At 39.2% G+C, this 18,184-nt stretch overlaps 1 protein-coding gene across 5 annotated transcripts in view; it reads left to right on the top strand.

The window, feature by feature from the left end:
• Aak1 (AP2 associated kinase 1) overlaps positions 1-17,791 on the top strand; it is a 166,694-nt gene extending 148,903 nt beyond the window's left edge. For 4 of the 5 annotated variants that reach the window (XM_063229549.1, XM_063229547.1, XM_063229546.1 and 1 more), the window contains one exon: positions 10,842-17,791. In XM_063229549.1, coding sequence (XP_063085619.1) covers positions 10,842-11,971 — 1,130 coding nt within the window. In that variant the 3' untranslated portion in view covers positions 11,972-17,791. Of the gene's footprint in view, positions 1-888; positions 6,441-10,841 lie in introns of those variants that run through there. The other variant, XM_005003363.4, reaches the window with a different exon arrangement.
• Positions 17,792-18,184: the final 393 nt, after the last annotated feature.

Below are 18,184 nucleotides of genomic sequence, written 5' to 3'. Positions count from 1 at the left end.
GGGACAGTTTCAGTCATCATTGGCTAGATGGGTATAGATACAGACGGAGATGCTGGTACAGTTATCTTAAAGCCTGCTGTTGGAATTTATTTAGAAAGAAATATTTAGTTTGCCTAAAAGATGCTGTTTACAAAGTATCAAGCCAAAAATAAAGTGATCTACAGTCTGAAAACCCAAAAATATATATCAAAAGCATTTAACGTATTTTTAATCATGATTGGACCAATCTGTGAAAAATACTTTTCCCAAAGAGATTAAGTGGTGCCTTGGTATCAGCCACATCTTCTAGACATTGATAAAACATCTTTTTTCCTCTCTGAAAAGTTAAAATCATTTGAATATACCATAAAACAATAAATTCCCAAAGAATCACTTATTGAAAATATGTTCTTATTGCAGTCTTACTAATTTCTCTTTAAAGTAAAAACGTACTTTAGGGGTGGGGGATTTAGCTCAGGGGTATAAGTGCCAGCCTGGCAAACGTGAGGTCATGAGTTTGATCCCCAGTACCAAAATACCAAAAACTTACTTTACTTGGGAGATGGCTTGATGTTAACAAGAAGCTAGTGCACAGCTAGCAGGCAAAATATGTATTGGTTTGAAAACAGCATCATCCAAAAAAAAAAAAAATCATCATCTTTGTAAGATGTCCTGCCCATACTGTGGTGCCCTCAGAGTGCCTGTACTTTTATGGTGGGAGGTGGCGGGTAGCTAGTTTACATATTAAAAATTAACACGTACAAGATTGCAAATGTAAAATGTTGCTTCTCTAGGTTTCTTTTTTTTTTCTTTCTTTCTTTCTTCCTCTTCTTTTTCTCCTTTGCTTGCTCTGCACATCAAAACCTTAACGCTGTGTTTTGTACTGAATTCCTATCTCTCCACTTCCAGGTGGGCACTCTAGAAACAGCAGTGGGAGCTCTGAGTCCAGTCTTCCCAACCTAGCCAGGTCTTTGCTGCTGGTGGATCAGCTCATAGACCTGTAGCCGTGACCCAGTAGCAGATGCAGTTCTGTAACCTTCATACCGTAATACACATTTTCATTACGGAATTCTGAGAAAAATGATTTTTTTAAAAAAAGTCTGCAAATAAGGGGCCCTCCAGCCCTTTTCTCTTAACCCCTTGCCTTCTCCTATAGAAATGATAAGGAAAGAAAAAAAATCACTTTGGCCCTCCAGATATACTCCTTGGCCAGTTCCTCCGTGTTAGTTTGCTGTGTTTTCTCATTGCCCTTCTTCAGTAGCATTATCTTGAATCAAGCACTAGATGCCATGAGCTTTACCTCTGCTAGAACTGACTCCACCAAAAGCTTAACTGTAACTGAACCTAGTGAACTGACACCTTTGTCTCATTCTTGCTAGGAATGGCCTCCCAAATCAATCCTCCCAGCCTCTGTCTTCTTGGCCAGATGCTGATGAATGTGTTTCCCTGTTTTTGCTTTTTATCCTGATACATTATCCTGAGGACAAGGCTACTTCTGCGTGTTTTAAGTCCAGGCAGTATCCTGGAGATAGGTGTGGGGTTTCAGAGAGGATAAAACTGACTGATAGTATGTATTTGAGAAGAGAAACTGAACCCAGCTCTAGTCAACCAACTTTGACCTTGTTTGACCATAGACTTAGCCAAGGGATTTACACCCCATGCAACCTGCCCAGCATTCGTCCAGCTTTCTGGCTTCCATTGAATCGCGATTTCTCAGATCTGGAGACGTGACTGCAAGTACTTGAGATCCTTGGATAAAATGTATATGTTATATAAATCCCAAGTATTGCCATTCCTTTTCATGTTACCTGGCCCAAGCCAGGCTCTTGGAATTAGACCAAAATAAGACAGTGGTGGTAATATGGTACCTTTTAATAGAAGACTTTTCACTGGGGGGTGGCTGGGGGAGGGGAAGGAATTGTAGCAGAAACAGATGTATTTTTCTTGTGATTTTTATTTTGAATCAAATATTGTAAATTGTGTATAAATGAAGACACTGAATAGTTCTGTTTCACTTGGAGTTTCAAGTCTGATACCAGGTGTCTGTACAGGGTTTTGATCTCTTTCCCTTGTAAAATCATGCAGCTATCCTACAGTGTAAAATACGGAATTATTTTGAGTAGATTGTGTGTCTTGATATAAGCTCTCAGCAGGTCCTCTGTCTCTGTAGAATAAGCATGTTGTTTATTTCCAGATAATCAGAAAAAGTGTGCTGAAAAGCTGGACACAAATTGACTGCGGCTGCTTACTTTTTTCTCTGATGTTTAAGTTGAAGGCTGCAGTCAATAGAATGTGTTCAGCTGGTTTTCCTTGGCTTTCCTAGATTTTACAAAGCCAAACAAAGCATAGTTCTTCACTAACCTTACACTGTTGTTCATAAAGTAAATAAAGGTCCCTGCACTGACATGACAACATGCCTCATGGTCACCCTCTGTGTATGTACTTATCAAAGTGTATTTTATTTCTTTACCTGGAAAGCACTTTTATAAAATCATCCTTTTGAGAAAGAAGTGGGCACAGAGAACCCCTTTGTTCTCTGCCTCGAGTGCCATTGTCTGTGATCAAAAGGGACAGTCTAGGTTGATCGGGTTTGTACAAATAAAATTCCAAGTCCATGTGCTTGTTTTCTATCTAGTACTTTTGTTTTTTCTTCTTCCTCACGTTTGCACTTTAAGGGTGGGAAAAAAAGAAAGTTTGACAGCAGAAAGATCCTACAAACGCTGCAGTGTGAGAGCAGCCGTGTAAGGCACTGGCGGAAAAGTCTGAACCTTTCAATCTTCCTTCTGACTTTCTAGCCTTCCTGTGCCAGCTAAGACTTGATGAGGCAAGCCCTCTGCTAGGAGAACAGTCCATTCCCAAAACTGAGAGAGGCGCAAGCTTCCTGCTGAGGAGAGAAAATATGTCCGTGCAAAGCTCTGTGTGATTGGGTAGCGATGGGAGTAGGATTTGCTTCACTTCTTTATGGACAGAAAACTTGCTGCAGGTCAGAGCTGTATTCTCCTTACTAGACATAGAATGTATAAATAAATGAAAGAAATGTTTATTTTTAAAGAAGGATGTCTTAGTTCAGTGCTTTTCTGTTTGATTTTTCTTCATACATATGTTAGAAATATAATGAAATATCTAGTTTCTTAATTTAATTAAAACCATGAAGAGGACAGTTTAGAAATTAGGTGTCTAAATTGTTCCTTTCATGTATTATCTATAATTACATTGAGCTATCTTACCTAGTCATTCAGCTCAGTAAAGTTTACTGGAGACGGTTAATGAACCAACTATGGCAGAGACAATGGCAGAAGCAATGACAGGAAAACGCCTCAGGCTTATTCTTAATAGGAGTGCAGCACCAGTTTAGGAATATAGGTCAGTGGCACAGCGCCTGCCTGGCAAGCGCAAGACCCTGAGTTCAATTCCCAGTACCCCTCCCCGCAAATTATATGTTAGGGGCCAGGGATATGTATAGCTCAGTGGTACAGCCCCTGCCTGGCAGTCATGAGGTCATGAGTTCAATCTGTGGTACAAAAGTAATTCATTAATTTTTAAAAATTCATTAAAAAGCCAGGCATGGTGGCACATGCCTGTAAGCCCAGCATTTGGGAGGCTGAGACAGGAGGATCTTTGCAAGTTTGAGGTCAGCCTGGGCTACAATGTGAGTGCTCAGTGCCAGCCTAAACTGCATAGCAAGACCCTGTCCCAAAAAGACCAAAAAAAAAAAAAAAAAGGAGTACAGTCTCCAGGGTAGAACTATTTTTTTTTTGAGGAATATATGCGAGTGATTTGGTAAGCAGGGCTTTCTTTCCTTTATAGCCATCATCCCTGAGCTAAAAAGGCCTTATTGATATGTGTGAGAGCAATGGTAGACCACTGACCGAGGACCCTCAGAGACCATCTGCTCGTCTGAGGCCGTCATTTTACAGGTGCGGCACTCGAGCTAGATTAAATCGGGGTGATGAGAGACGAACCCCGGGCGCCTGGTAGCTAGTCCTGACCCTGCCAGACGGTGTGACTTCAGCAGGCACTTCACCGCTGGGAGCTGCTGTTACGTCTACAGCAGTAGATGTGGACTGATGGCCTTTAAGATTATAGAAGCTTAGTCCTACACTGATATCACTATGTTTAGAGGAACTATGAAGGATTTACATAATTCTGATGTTCTTCAGGTGTCTTCTGTACTCCTGCTGTTACTGTAGCAGCATTTGTGTGTTGGTGAATTATAACAGGCATCTTACTCACCTGGTTAGTCTTTCTTAGTTATGTGACTAGAAGCCAACATCATCTCAGAGTTTTGGATTACAGATTTTCCTCTTTTTATTTTTCTTTTTTAATATTATACATGCATGCACAGACACACACGTCTGCCTATCGATTCAAATAAAACTATCAGAAGATTTCTGTTCTTTCAAAATGTATGATCAGAAAAGGATGATTAGGGATCTGTAATTAAATATGAACAAGTACCATATGCATGTATTTTTTGTTTGCTTTTATCTCAAATGTGTAAGAGTAATAACTATACCAGAAAACATCTTTCTGCCTCACAGTATTTGAATAATGAGATTACCAAATTCAAATCCATTTTTGTTGTTGTTATTGTTGTTGTTGTTGTTGTTGTTGTTTTGAGACAGGGTTTCACTATGCAGTTCAGGCTGGCCTCAAACTCACTTTGTAGCCCAGGCTGGCCTCGAACTCACAGTGATCCTCCTGCTTCAGCCTCCCGAGTGCTGGGATTACAGTGTTTTAAAAAAACACTCCTCATTATAATTATTTCTATAGTAGACATATCAAAATGTTGATGTCAAGTTGAATGTTGTTCCATTCAAAAGCACCTGGTTTTACTTTGAAAGTTAATACTTATCCTGATAATACTGCTGTCATTGAAGTTGTTTTTGAAACTCCTGATTTTAGAAATAACATCAAAGAAGCTAGTAAGGTATAAGAAAATCAGTTGCTTTATCTAATCAGTATTGCTTTCAGTATCTAAAATGTGTTCTCTTTCTTGATCCACTTATTTCACCACTCCTGTTTCTGAGAAACATTTAGCTGTTTCCAAAAAGCAGAATCGCCCCTGTAAGATGGAGAGTGGTTATTATTGACAGTGGTAAAAAGAGAAGAACCCACAGAAAATTCTCAGAGAGGGCTGTGTAATAAAAAGTGACCTTGATTGGTCTTAATTTCTTTAATACTATGAATAAGGGAATTTCAGTGACTGCCCAGTCTTTAGTGTGCACTAGAAAATCGAAAAATAGGGCAGTTTTTTCCCCCAATACCTCTGAAACAGGGTATCATTTTGTTGAGTGTCATTTGATGTTGTACTTGGTTCTTCCTGATCAGGATTATAGAATTTAGATTGCTAAAAACCTGCAGGAAAACAAACTCTAAAAGAGAACCCGTTTTTTTCAAGACATGGTATTTTTGTTTTGTTTTTAATGCTCTTTTCCTGCTCCTCTGACAGATAGTCGGTCATTTTGGTTTAAGCCAATATAACCTTTCCCAAGGTCAGGAGTACCTAGTTCTGTCTTCAGCAGTGCTGTGGGAACAAGGGGGCCACGGAGCCAAGAACCCCGAGGGATCTGCATTCACTTCAACAAATGAATGCCATGGATACCTTAGGCTAAAGTAGAGTCTCCTGTCGATTGTTTATTTTTCATTTCTCTCTTTTCTCTTCTCTCTCTCTCTCTCTCTCTCTCTCTCTCTCTCTCTCTCTCTCTCTTTCATCTCTGTGAGTCCTTAACCTTCTCAGTCTGTAAGATTATCAGGGTCTTGTAGCCACTAACTTTGGGTTTGGGGATTTAAAAAATTACAGCTTTGTCCAGGATACTACATTAGGGCATGTAAGAGGCTACCCAACAGAATACAAAAACTACTACCACATAGAAAACTTAGAATGAAATCTTTACTGAAATATTCCAGATATTGCAAAACTATCTTCTGTTCCTCTCTAGAGAATAATTTTACCCATAACAACTAACCTTTTTTTTTCTACACTGGCAATGTTCCTGAAGTTAGATAGATTGGGTCTTTTGAAGTGGAATGAGTCTGGGATGGCCTCTTCTTCAAATAATCTCTAACGAGATTCTATTTTGTTTCTCTAGGGAGTGCTTTCACTGAGGTGGGAAAGGGAGGCTCCATGGGTAATGTTAACCTATGCAAATTTACTAAGTGGTGGTAGTTGCTAAACTTTTTGGTTCTCATTCTGACGCAGTGTCCTGAATTTGCTCTTTTCCTGTGAGTATACTCTACCCTGTTGCACACCCCATTGTCATGTGAATGTATGTTTACCATAGGTCTTTAACCTGTCCTCCCCAAGAAGACAAAGCAAACAGATGTACATGAAGCTATCTTATGCAGTAAAAATGTGAAATTCGAGCGTTGCTTTGCAAGTATTGTATAAATAACAAGTCTGTAAACAAATTTCTTATGTAAGCATACAGGGGAATAAAGACTTTTATCTGTTCAAATGAGAGCATGATGTTTAGAGATGTAAATAATTCGAAATAGCTACTGTTGTCCTGAGCTGAAAACCTACTTTTGCTGAAAGAATTTAATCTCACTATTGAATGATAGTAAATACCAGTGCACAAGAAAAATGTGGACACATGTGAGAGAGACACCAAAGACATTTGAGTCATAGCCACACTGGAGAATAAAATTTCTCATGGTCATGTAGAACAAAACACCTATGAGCCTGCGTTTGCGTGGATCAGACCTGGGGTTATAAATTGCAGGGCAAATTTGCAGCTGCTCTTCTCTAGTTTGATCTTAGTATACTCAGGCTTATTTAAGTGAACATTTTAGGTTCAGAAGAACAACTGTGCCCAGTGAGAAATTGCTCTTAGTTAATTGTCTTTAGGCTTGAGAGGCACAGCATCTACAGCCACTAATGGCCCAGATCCACTTGTGAGTTTCACTGTAGCTACCCTACATATGGTAGAACCAAATGCTTACATTTATTTTCAAAGTCAATAAGCTATGAAAATCATTAGGTTAGTGTATATCCCTTAATTCTTTGATTTGGTTCTAAGACTGAATTTCAGCTGATGTTGCATTTTTGAAGTTTCTGCAAAGGGCTGTTGGGCTTCCTGTATTTACTAACTACATGAAAAAGTTTCTCAATATTCTGTATCTTTAAGTTATTGACAAGAATTATGTCTTTGCTGTTCCCTTTAACTGTTATTTCAGTTCATGGGGTGGAGGAAAAAATTAAGGAACATTTTGCCTGAAATTCAAGTCTTTGAATTTTAATTCTATAGACCATTCTGGTGACCCTTACTTTGTCAATCAGATAAAATTTCCCGAATCAGCCCATCCAGAATCATCCAGCACTTATTTTTGGTTGCTTTGGAAGTCAGCAGGGACTGGTGAGGCCAGTTATCAAGTCATTTAGGTATTTTGGGGACTTCTTTGCTATTCCCTGAAACACATGAGTTTTTATTGAAATCTGTGTAACTTGGAGCCTAAAAATAGACAAAAATGGAGTTGTCACTAAAGTAAATAACAAAAAGTGTGCTTTATTCTTGCACATAGTCCTACAAGGCAAGAAAAAAAGTGTGTTTTGAGTTCTTAATTTGATGTGCTAAGTCAAAAATAAAAAGAGCCATGACCCAGTTTGAGAGAATTATAACAAAATGCCTAACTTAGGCTCTATGCTAAGTAAGATCCTTGTATAGATTGTGAGGCCAGACTCTGAGGCCAGGACCCTGAGAACAGGCCTGAGTTTTGTGGTCACAAATTATCTGCTATGCATTTGATTGATCACCAAAAGAACCAGTCCAAGACTTGAGGTTAAATTGATATAAACCCTTCATTGCTATTAGACAATTACATCAAATAGGTTTTCCTGTTTGTACAAGGCTACCTTCATATGCAATGACTCTTCACCCTAAAAACACATTTTCCCAAGAACACATTCACGTATTACAAAAAAGACCTTTAACAGCTAACAAGACTTCATGTCTATGTTCTGTTTACAGTTATTTGAAATCTCTTTTATCTACCTTGTTTCTTCGGCAACCATTCCCAGAATTCCCAAAGGGAATGTAAATGTCTGGGCTTCTCCATATTTTCTGGCATTTCTTTGGCCTTTGGAGTGGCAGGCTTGGAAAGTGCAACAAGCAGTTATAGTGTGTGCTCTTTGCATCAGTCACTCTGCAACTCCTCCCAAAAGACTGGAACGCTTCGGAGGCTTCATAATGAAGATCCACTAAATATACTTTTCCAGTCTTAAAAGGCAGATTGATACTGGAAGAGAGAAAAGAAATAGCTCTAGTCCCTGTTTTGAAGGTCAGGAGACTAGTTTTCCCTTCAAGCTAGACATTATAATTGTGGTTTTTTGTGCGTGTGAACTTTTGAAAGTTGTTGTTATTAAATATGATTTATCCCATTATTCACCAGGAAGGCCCTAGACTGTCTGAGTCGAAGGGCTTTCCAAATGGTCTTTGACCAGAAGTCCTCTTTTTAACAGAAATAGTCTTGATGGGTTAGGCATGTTCTTCCAGTCTGACTCTGGATATGGACCACTCCTAGACCCAAACACCTGGGACTTCACAGTTCTCAAAATGGAATTTAGCACTGCAGGCATCCCAAGCACTCCTGAATCACTTTAGTCAAGCCAATGACTTGAAATCATGTGGGTCATTAATCAACATGAACACCATTTTGAGTGCAGTTAGGTTTGGTTTTGGTTTGGTTTTGGATTTGGGGAAATTTAAATTGAGTTTAGTCAAACCAACTTCTTTTTGGTAGACTCTGTACACAAGTTTTTGGACTGAATTCAATTTAAGTTTCAAAAAAATACTCTAGTTAAAATAATGTTCACTTTGATTATTGATCCATACGATGCCAGAGTTAGTCACTGGCTTAAAACTGAATTTTCCATTTATTTTTCCTAAAAGATATTTTGACTCCCACATCAACTTTCAGGATAGTTTTGGAAGATGACACATTGTCGTCTTGCTAACATGCCCTCTTGCTAACATGTGCCTTAATTTTGGCAATGGAAACTTTGTCTAGCTGTTGATACACAAGAAAGTAATACAAGGCATTTTAGTGGCCTCTTATACTTGAAGATGGTGAATTTTATTTTAGAAAAATTTTTTTCCTCCTTTTCATTTGAATTTCACTCAGAAATATCTTCTGGGTACCACCAAGACAGATCTGATATCAGTACGCTTGCCTGAGAAATTAGGATGTGTCTTTCCACACTTATTCCTGGGGGGAGATGTTCTCGTTTCCTGTAAGCTGATTGGTGCTTTTGCATCACTATGTAACTGTATTTATTAAAGTTTTAATGCAAGGAGAAATTTATTCTCTTTAAAATCACATTTTTAAAATGTTCTTCAGAAAGCCATTTTGCACCAATATAGAATTTAACTTAAAATTTGAATTTGGAACTCATTGAATGCACTCTACCTATTAGAAAGAGAAATTAAAATGGGTGAAAAAATTGCTTAGTTCTGAAAACAATATTTAAGGTCAGAACTGTTTTTAAAAGAACTCTGCTGAAAAGTTACAGGATTCAGAGAAACAGTATTTTTATACCTTATCTTATAAAATGTTCAGACCTCTCTTTGCATTCTCTTTACAGTGTAATATCTCTCTAACTAACTGGTTTCCCAATAAACTGACTTTGATGTCTTTTTGCTGTGTTCTGTGTGCTTAATTCAAGCAGAAACTTGAGCAGGGGATAATTTTTAGTAGAAATTGCTGCATAGAGAAATTGCTCACATAGAAGGGGAGAGGGCCGCTGTGGGAGGGGATGATGGAATTTCCACCTATACAGATGTTTTGAGTCATCTGGCTGTAAATCATGGTACCAAATATTCTAATCCCGATGGGTTGGGGAACTCCATTGGTATCTCTTTATTGAGCCCATGATGAAATGATACTTTACCCCCCACCACCCTTTGTCTGGATTCTTCTTGCTTAGTTACATATGCCTTTTTCCTGCCCTCTTGCTAACATGTGCCCAATGACATACTTCTAACCTGCTAATATTTCTTGGAAGGTAAGCTCTCTTGCATTCTGATAATTGTGTATTTGATTTTAAAAGCCAGAGCACTCTGAGGCACCTCTACCTCAAGAGCTATAGACTGGTATATTGGAGTTTTCTGATACTTCTGTAATTACTATGCATTTTACTTCTGCTTAAAGATCTTAATGATGGATTCATTTAAGCAGAAGAGATCTTTGCTGACTTAGAAGACTGAAAACAAAATTACAGGGCAACTCCAACTGAAGGTGACTTTATTCAGTGTGATTTTGATTCCATATCCTTCCCTTAGACAGTACCTTCAGTATTTGTACATGTGCACTCTGGTGCTCTTTGAGTATTGCTTGTGATATAAATTATCAAGCAAACTTGGATTTACTGAGCCGTGATGCTCTGCTTCTTTACAAAGTGTCTCCCTCTGCAGGTGGAGCAGATGGCTAGAGGCCAGATACTGAATTGAATTCATTCCCAGACAAAGTTTCTGCATAATCCAGAACTGTCATGGTTTTGTGGAGATGAATAACTGGGGTTTTTTAATTGCATTATGAGCCAGTGCCAGGTAGAGCAGGTGTCTGTGCCTGGCCCCTTGAGTAGGAGCATTGTATAGTAATGCTGAATGTCTGTGTGCCTAACATCTCCATCTCCTTTCCTGCATATTGTGCCTTTCATGTTCCAAACTGTGAGATAGTGGTTGGTTGTGTTGCAGTTTGTGTGCAGTTTCCTTTGCCTGACTTTTATTTTTCTATTTTTTCCTTTTCCATTTTCAACATCTATTATTTGGCCCCACGTTGTTTCTGCCACGAGTTGACCATTAAGTGTTCCACCAAGAGTTAAAATGACCTACACATTAACTCTGCATTTTATGCTTTTCTAGGTCTCCAGAGAGAGCCCAATCCCCGTCCTGTTACCACTGTAGAGCACTTTAAAGACTCAGCGGGCGTTAAAGGCCTTCCCCTGTATCCAGACCCCTCGAGAATACCTGCCGCAAAGACTCAAAACAACGTAGAATCTGACTACTTGGCCAGAGATGGCCCTTCAAGCAACAGTTCTTTCCATAGCAGTGAAGAGGAAGGGACTGACCTGGAGGGAGACATACTAGACTGCAGTGGGTCTCGACCTCTCCTCCTGGAGTCCGAAGAGGAGGACGAGAACTGCAAACCTCCCCAGGGGAAGCTGGGAGGAGCCAGTCCATTCGCACAGCCTGAAGTCTCTGCTGAACAAGCAAAAGCAGTGCGAGGTGAAAGAAAGAGCCAGTTCCAGGCCCGCCCACAGCTAGCTGCTGATGGTCTTGGTGAGCCAGATGTTTTTGCCACAGCCCCCTTTAGGAGCTCAAGGGTTCCAGCTGATGACATGGACATTTTCTCCAAAGCCCCATTTGTCTCCAAGGGCAGTGTGACTCCCTCCCAGCCAGAGGAGGTGGATGTATTCTTGAGAGCTCCTTTTACCAAGAAGAAAAGCATGGAGGAATTACCAGTTGCCCAGAGCTCCTCCCAGGAGCTGCCTGCACAGGCCAGTCTCCTCAGTCAGGCAGGGGATGTCCCTCTGTTCTCAGGCCGTGAGAGAGCAGGGTTTTCCTGCGTTCAAGCTCAGTATTCCATGGCTGGTTTTGTGCAACAATCTAACCTCCCCTCCCATTCTTTGCAAGCCCCAGACCATCTTGACAGCATCTCTCCCACGGGATCCTCCGTGGAACCTGGAAGCCATTCTAATGACAGAAACAAAGGACCTCAGCCCCTTAAAGAAGCCATCTCAGGACCAGTGGCTGGCAAACCATTCCGCCCCCAATCGTTATCCAAATATTCACGTCACTATAGCCCAGAAGATGAGCCAAGTCCAGAAGTCCAGCCCATTGCTGCCTACAAAATTGTTTCACAGACCAATAAGCAGTCAATAGCTGGCTCTGTTTCCATCACATCCCTTTCCTCCAGGACTCGAGAGTTGCCAGCTACTGATCCTTTTGCTTTAGCACCCTTTCCTTCCAAAGCAGGCAAGCAGAAACCTTAGGAGCAGTACCTGAGCCTTAGGCCTCTCTCTCTACCCACCCCACCAATACCTCCCACGCCACTCCTTCCTGAGCCTTCCCAAGAAAAAATATTACCAATTATTATCTTTCAATCATTAAGTCAGCAATCTCAGTTGCAGAGATGCTGAGATGAAGCTCCTTTAAGTTACGCCTATTTCTTTTGTTTCTATTGAGTTCTGGCCTTTCAGGCACTTCTATTTCCTTCATAGAGGCCTCCCACCTCCACCAAAAACTCTACTTTTTGTTTTGTGTTAAACCCAGAAACTGTTTTAATCTAGGAATACTTTAGCCAGATCCCCAGGGGCCAAAACTCTTGATAGTTTTAATTCCTGCAGCTCCTGTTGAGTCATGTTCATTGAAGAGTCAAGAAGAATTCCTCCAGGACCTGATTTAAAACTCTTTAAAAGGAGAGATTTCTAGAAAAAAAGAGCAATATAGAAGTCCTGTGCATCAAGAGGAAGTGTAATACTGCAGCTACTAATCATTCCTGTAGAACCAGCAGCTCATGAAGGATTTCGTGCATCGGAGTCTGTGCAAGCCAGGCTGGCCCTTGTGCATAAACGTCTGTGGGAGTGTGATGTGCGTCAGAGTCTATCTTAGGTAAAAATGTGCACATATGGGAGAACTGTGCTTATATTCAATCATCTGGGCAAGGACTTCCCCACATCACACTTTTCAAATTAGTATGGATGCATAGGCTGTGTGTGTGTGTGTGTGTTGTACAGGAAGCATTTTCCTTTAGGTAAATCCTATCCCATCACACCTACCTCTGTAGTTGAATCACTCATTTACTGGCAGTTGCCTACTGACCTAACTGACTTGAACCATGTTTTTATTTAGTTTTATTCTCAACGGAATCAAACTCATTGGAAGATGTAGGAAAACCTTGCTGGGACTAAGATTACACAGTAGATTTCTTTTCTGGAATTTGCTCCTTATTATTAACAGCTTCTATTTACTAAGCTGCAGATGTAGCTCAAAGGTAGAGCACTTGTTTACTTTGCCCAAGGCCCAGGATTCTATCCCTGGTATGGGGGAGAAGAAGTACAAATTGCATTTACCTTGTGATGAAAAGTTGTCTATTTTTCCTCACAATAATAGACAAGAACACAATGCAGTCACTATAGAATCGTGAGTCTTAAGCTACAAACTAGATTTGCTTGTTTTGTTTTGTCCCTTGTCCTTGCCACCTTTCTTTGCTCCCTTTTGAGGAAAGATCTGAGACACTAAATAAATTTGTCTGGAAGAAGGGAAAATAGCTGAATCAGCTAGTGATTATAAACTTTACATTCTGTATGCTCTCTAGATGTTAAAGTAGGGCAGACACAGGTGACTGGCTTATGTTTCTGAAAGTGTCTTTTATTTCTGGAAGACCTGAGTCATTGCTATCTTTTTTCATATGCTTTATTTTTAGTGCCCTAAAATCAAACTTATGTGCCCATGGGAAGATTTTTGCTGAGAAAGTTCAGTTTAATGGAAAAAGTTGCTGCATCAAGTTTCAACTTGAGAGCTTCTAGTAAATGTTAGCAATTTCTCCTTAATGGGAGCGGTTGAAGGAGTTGTGTACCAAACCAGATTAGCAATTTAAGAATTACTGGGAATTCATCCCAAAAGCCTAAATGCCACGCTCCACTACAATTGATTAGGTGTTCTCTTGAAGATGGGGAGGCTTAGTGGTAGAGCGTATGCTTAGCATACACAAAGCCCTGGGTTTGTTCCAAAGAACCAAAAAATAAAATTCAGAGATCTTGACATTAAAGTAAGAATCATACTTTTCAAAACTCATATATTTCTTCTCCCTCCCCCCCTCCCCCACCCTCTTCTCTCCTGTTTGTTTGTTGTTGGTTTTTTTTTTTCTCTTTCAATTCTAGTGATTGAACCCCAGGTCTCACACTTGCTAGGCAAGGTCTCTATCACTGAGCTCCATAGCCCAACACTTTTTTAAAAATTAATTTCCATCTATTGCTAGGGTCCCAGTTAAAATATAAACTTAAGTTTGGGTCAGAGCTACCAGCAGTGGTTTCCCAACCAAGGTCTCAACCATACATGAAACCTGTTTGTTCTAACAGTTTGCTTTCTCAATTATTATTTTTTATTTTTCTGTATAACAATGGATGGAAAATTGTCTTTCCATTGAAAGGGTTTGGCTAATGTGCATGGACCTTTGCACCCTAAACTCTTTATGGTAGTTATCAAGTGAAATCCTCAAAGGCATGCCTAAGAGGAAGAGAATACTCAGGGAGTGTTCTCACCTGAAATCACAAATTCTTGTTAGGTCTGTGATGCACAGTTGTAATCAAGCTACTTGGGACGTTTAGTCTGGAGGATTATTTGAGTCAAGGATTTCAAGAACACACTGAATAGCATATATTTGTCTTTAAAAAAGAACTTTAGAGAAAGAAAGAAAAACTCTTAAAAATGGAAGGGCATCCTAATTCATTCTTCTGAATATTCAAGATTATTTCATAACCATCCTCCAAGATGTTTTTTCTTGATTGTTCCTCCCAATCAAGTGGGCGTTTTAATTCTCAAGGTACAAATCAGAATGGAATCATAGTGATTTTATTATGTAGTAGAATCATTTGGGAAGCATGGGCTTATATCCCTCTTTTACTCTGTTGGAAACCTACAATAGGCAGAAACTACATGCCTTTTTTGAATAGGAAAATGAATGTAACTATTTTTTTTCTACTCAGTGATTCATGAAGACATTTTGTACATTAATTATTAATAATGGTGAATTCTGAAGACAAGTACTAAGGTAGGGTTTTACTACTGGTTGTTTTTGGATCATACAGGGTAAATCTATTATTTAAAAATTAAGTGCCCTTACTAGGGGTCTTCCTGAATCTGGAAATCTGAAAAATTTCATTGTAAGGGGAATCAGGAGTGCTCGGGGTGCTATCTATTAGTAGCAATACATGTTTCCAGTATCTATACTGTAACAATTTAAAAGGAAAAAGAAAATACATGGTCCACAAAATACTATTTTTAAAATTTGTGTTGTGTGTTATTTACACATTTGGTAAGTACAGGAATCTGTAACCATTTCAGTGGAAAGCAATGAGCAGGCATATATTTAGAGCAGTGAGCCACAACATGCACTGATGAACTCTTAAAGAATAATGCCTGATAACAGGTACTATTGAATTAATGAAGGTAGCTGCCATATTTCACCATTTTCTTCACTGGATTTATATACAGTTCTTGAGCTCCAAATCCATGGTTAAATTACAAAGATGAAAAAACAGAATTTGATACTGAGGAAAATGCTGATAAGCTGATAAGATCACTGTTGGCAGATCTCATATGTAGGCAGATATGTATGTTTATAGGAGCAGGTTGTATCTGAGTTTAATCTGGTAGCTAAAGACTTCTAAACTTTAAACAAAGATAGTAGTATCTTACTGGCTTACTGTTTAGTAAGCTTTAGAATATGTACACATCAATATTTTCAACTACCTGGTGAACATTTCACTGATACCTAAAGTGTAGCTTTACATATAATCATCAGAGTGACTTGATAATAAAAACTTAGTATTTTTCTTTTATAAAGAAAAATAATCAGAACATGTCAGATTATGTAATTGTATACATTATATCAAATAGGAAATTTTATCATAGGAAATCAAAGAAGAGAGATGCAGTACTCTGCAAAGTAGGAAGGATATAATAAAATGAAGTCTTTTGTCCTTTAAAAAATTATTCTCTGCCATCTCTTTGGAGTTGAAACTGGAGAACACATTTCAGTCAGTTCTGAAATGGCCACTAGTCACACAGCAATTCTATCTGAGAAATTTGGAATGCAGATTATTTTGATGAGGGGTCCATAGAAGCATCACAGAAAAAGATGGCGGGCGCCCCTTGTGGATGTCTACAACAGACTCAGATTCCAATCCTCCAGTCCTTGTCTAAAGGAGTAAACTGACTGTTTTAAGTGGAATCAGTATTTTTTCCAGGGGCTGGGATTTAGCTCAGCGGCATAAGCGCCTGCCTTGCAAGCAGGCAGTCATGAGTTCGATCCCTGGTACCGATAAAAATGAAAAAGACAAAAAAAAAAAAAAAGAATATTTTTTCCATTGCCTTTGTCAACTAAGACTTGTTTTTCTAACCATCAGAACACTTAAAGACTTGTTAATGAAAATCTCGCAGAATGGTTAGGAATAAAAAGCAGTCAGAAACTTTTTGTTCTATCCTAGGAGGTCTTATACCAATATCATTTATGCACTCACCATTCCCCTGTTTTTACCATATCCATAAGTGGATGCTGAGATGTACTGTTGAACATTGTCTTATTATTTATGTTTTATTTTATTTTTATTAGTTGGCTCCCTTGTTACAGTAAATAGTATAAGTTTCAGTCCAGCCTGTGACAATCTCACCAAATAACAGTGAAATGGCTCACATTCTCATTTCTCTTGACTAGAAAACAGCAAGATTGATTAGCTAGATGCCACCCTTACTCCGTGGAGACCCAGCTCCTCCTTTCTCTCACCCCAGAGTGCTCTAGAGTGCAGGACCTAGTTTATGTGTGAAGGGACTCTGGACTAACTGGTAAAAGGGGCTAAATGTTAACTACACATGGGTTGGTCCAATGATGACATAATTTGTAATTCCATAAATTTAGTCTGAGCTATATCCCAGCAAACTCTTAGGTGTGACAGTTTTGCATTTGTAATGATATTCTTGAAATCAAGTCAGTGTTCTCTGAATTGCATTGTAAAACAACTATATGATGGGCTGGGGATACAGCTCAGTGGCACAAGCGCCTGCCTGGCAAGCACAAGGTCATGAGTTCAATCCCTGGTACCAAAAAAAACAAAAAACAAAAAAAAAAGTACAAGGCAAGGAATTGCAGAAATGGTTTTTACCAACATTAGTTGCTTTATAGCTGAGGGTGTAGTTCAGTGGTAAAATACATGACTAGCATGCAAAAGGTCCTATGTTTAATTGCTAGTGGAAAAGAAGGGATAGATTAGACTTTGGGGTGAAGGGATACAGTGTAGCCATTTCACGAAAATCAGTTGTAGTCTCTGAATCTACCAAAGATTCCTGTTTGAGGAGTGTGAATGGAGTGTGCTGTGTGTCTGCCTGTGTGCCTGCACTTGCATCCCCGTGCTTGCTTGCATAGTATTAATTGCACTCCCAATAAACGCATCCAAAGAATATTGAGAAGTGACCACGAAGTATCTGGCACGACTACGTTCAACTCCCTTTGCCAAAAACTCAAAATTAGAACCAGAGCTGTTTTCAATAGAGATGGGGGCAATTGGCTCCTCACTGCCTTAGCCTACTACCCAAGTAAGCTGATCTGCAAGGTGAGACTTGGTAGGGATTGTCCGATCCGAAGGACTCATTGGTAGCGTTTAGAGGGCAGTAGTGACCAGATGCCTCAAGATCTGCAAGATGTTAGTTTAAATGAGGGAACATTTAATGTCACTTTTAGAGACTAGAAACCGGACAGTAAAGGACAAGGACCATGCTCATGCTGTGGAGAAAAGGTGAACTCTGGTGACTACTAGGTTTGACTCAGTAAGGGAATCTGTCCTGATACAAAGAATATTGAGAGCATCAGGTCTTAGAAAAGAGAAATGCACAATCTCAAGGGCTGTGAACAAGGAAAAGGACTGGGGAAACAGTCCATCTTAACAATTTTTGCAATACCTCTTATTCTCAGACTATTGGATTTACGTTATTGCACTCTTGGTGTGATCTATCTTATGTATCTGATAGTTTTATGAGTAATTGTTTTGAGTTGTAAACTCCTATGTACTTTATTAAAACAAACCTAATTAAATGACTATACCTTGCGTTTTTTTTCTTAAAATCTTCCTTGAAATGAAGGAATATATAGGCATCTTTCACTAATAAGGCCTGGTACATTATCAACATTCCTAAAGAGAGACCAACATTAACAAAAAGAGAAGTCTTGGGAAAAAAATGAAACTAGGAATTTTAAAAATTCTTCCTGTGAGAGTGAGCCTGCCTGTTCATTTCCTTTCCAAATTTGGGAAAGTAACAGTCACATTAGATTGAACTTTAATGAGCTCGAATTTAACATGATTCAGAGAGAGCTGGCAGTATCCTGAGTTCAGAGAGATGGTGCTCAAAGATCCAGGAATCACATGGATAATGCTACAGTTGCTTTTTTTTTCTGAAAATTTAAGGTCTAAATGTAGAGTCACCTAATGCTA

The sequence above is a fragment of the Cavia porcellus genome, unplaced genomic scaffold, assembly GCF_034190915.1.
Source record: "Cavia porcellus strain 051 isolate PalLab524CR breed Dunkin Hartley unplaced genomic scaffold, mCavPor4.1 scaffold_18, whole genome shotgun sequence".
In the NCBI taxonomy this organism is placed as follows: Eukaryota; Metazoa; Chordata; class Mammalia; order Rodentia; family Caviidae; genus Cavia; species Cavia porcellus.
The sequence above is the reverse complement of the archived record's forward strand: the minus strand, read 5'-3'. Positions and strand labels throughout refer to the sequence as shown.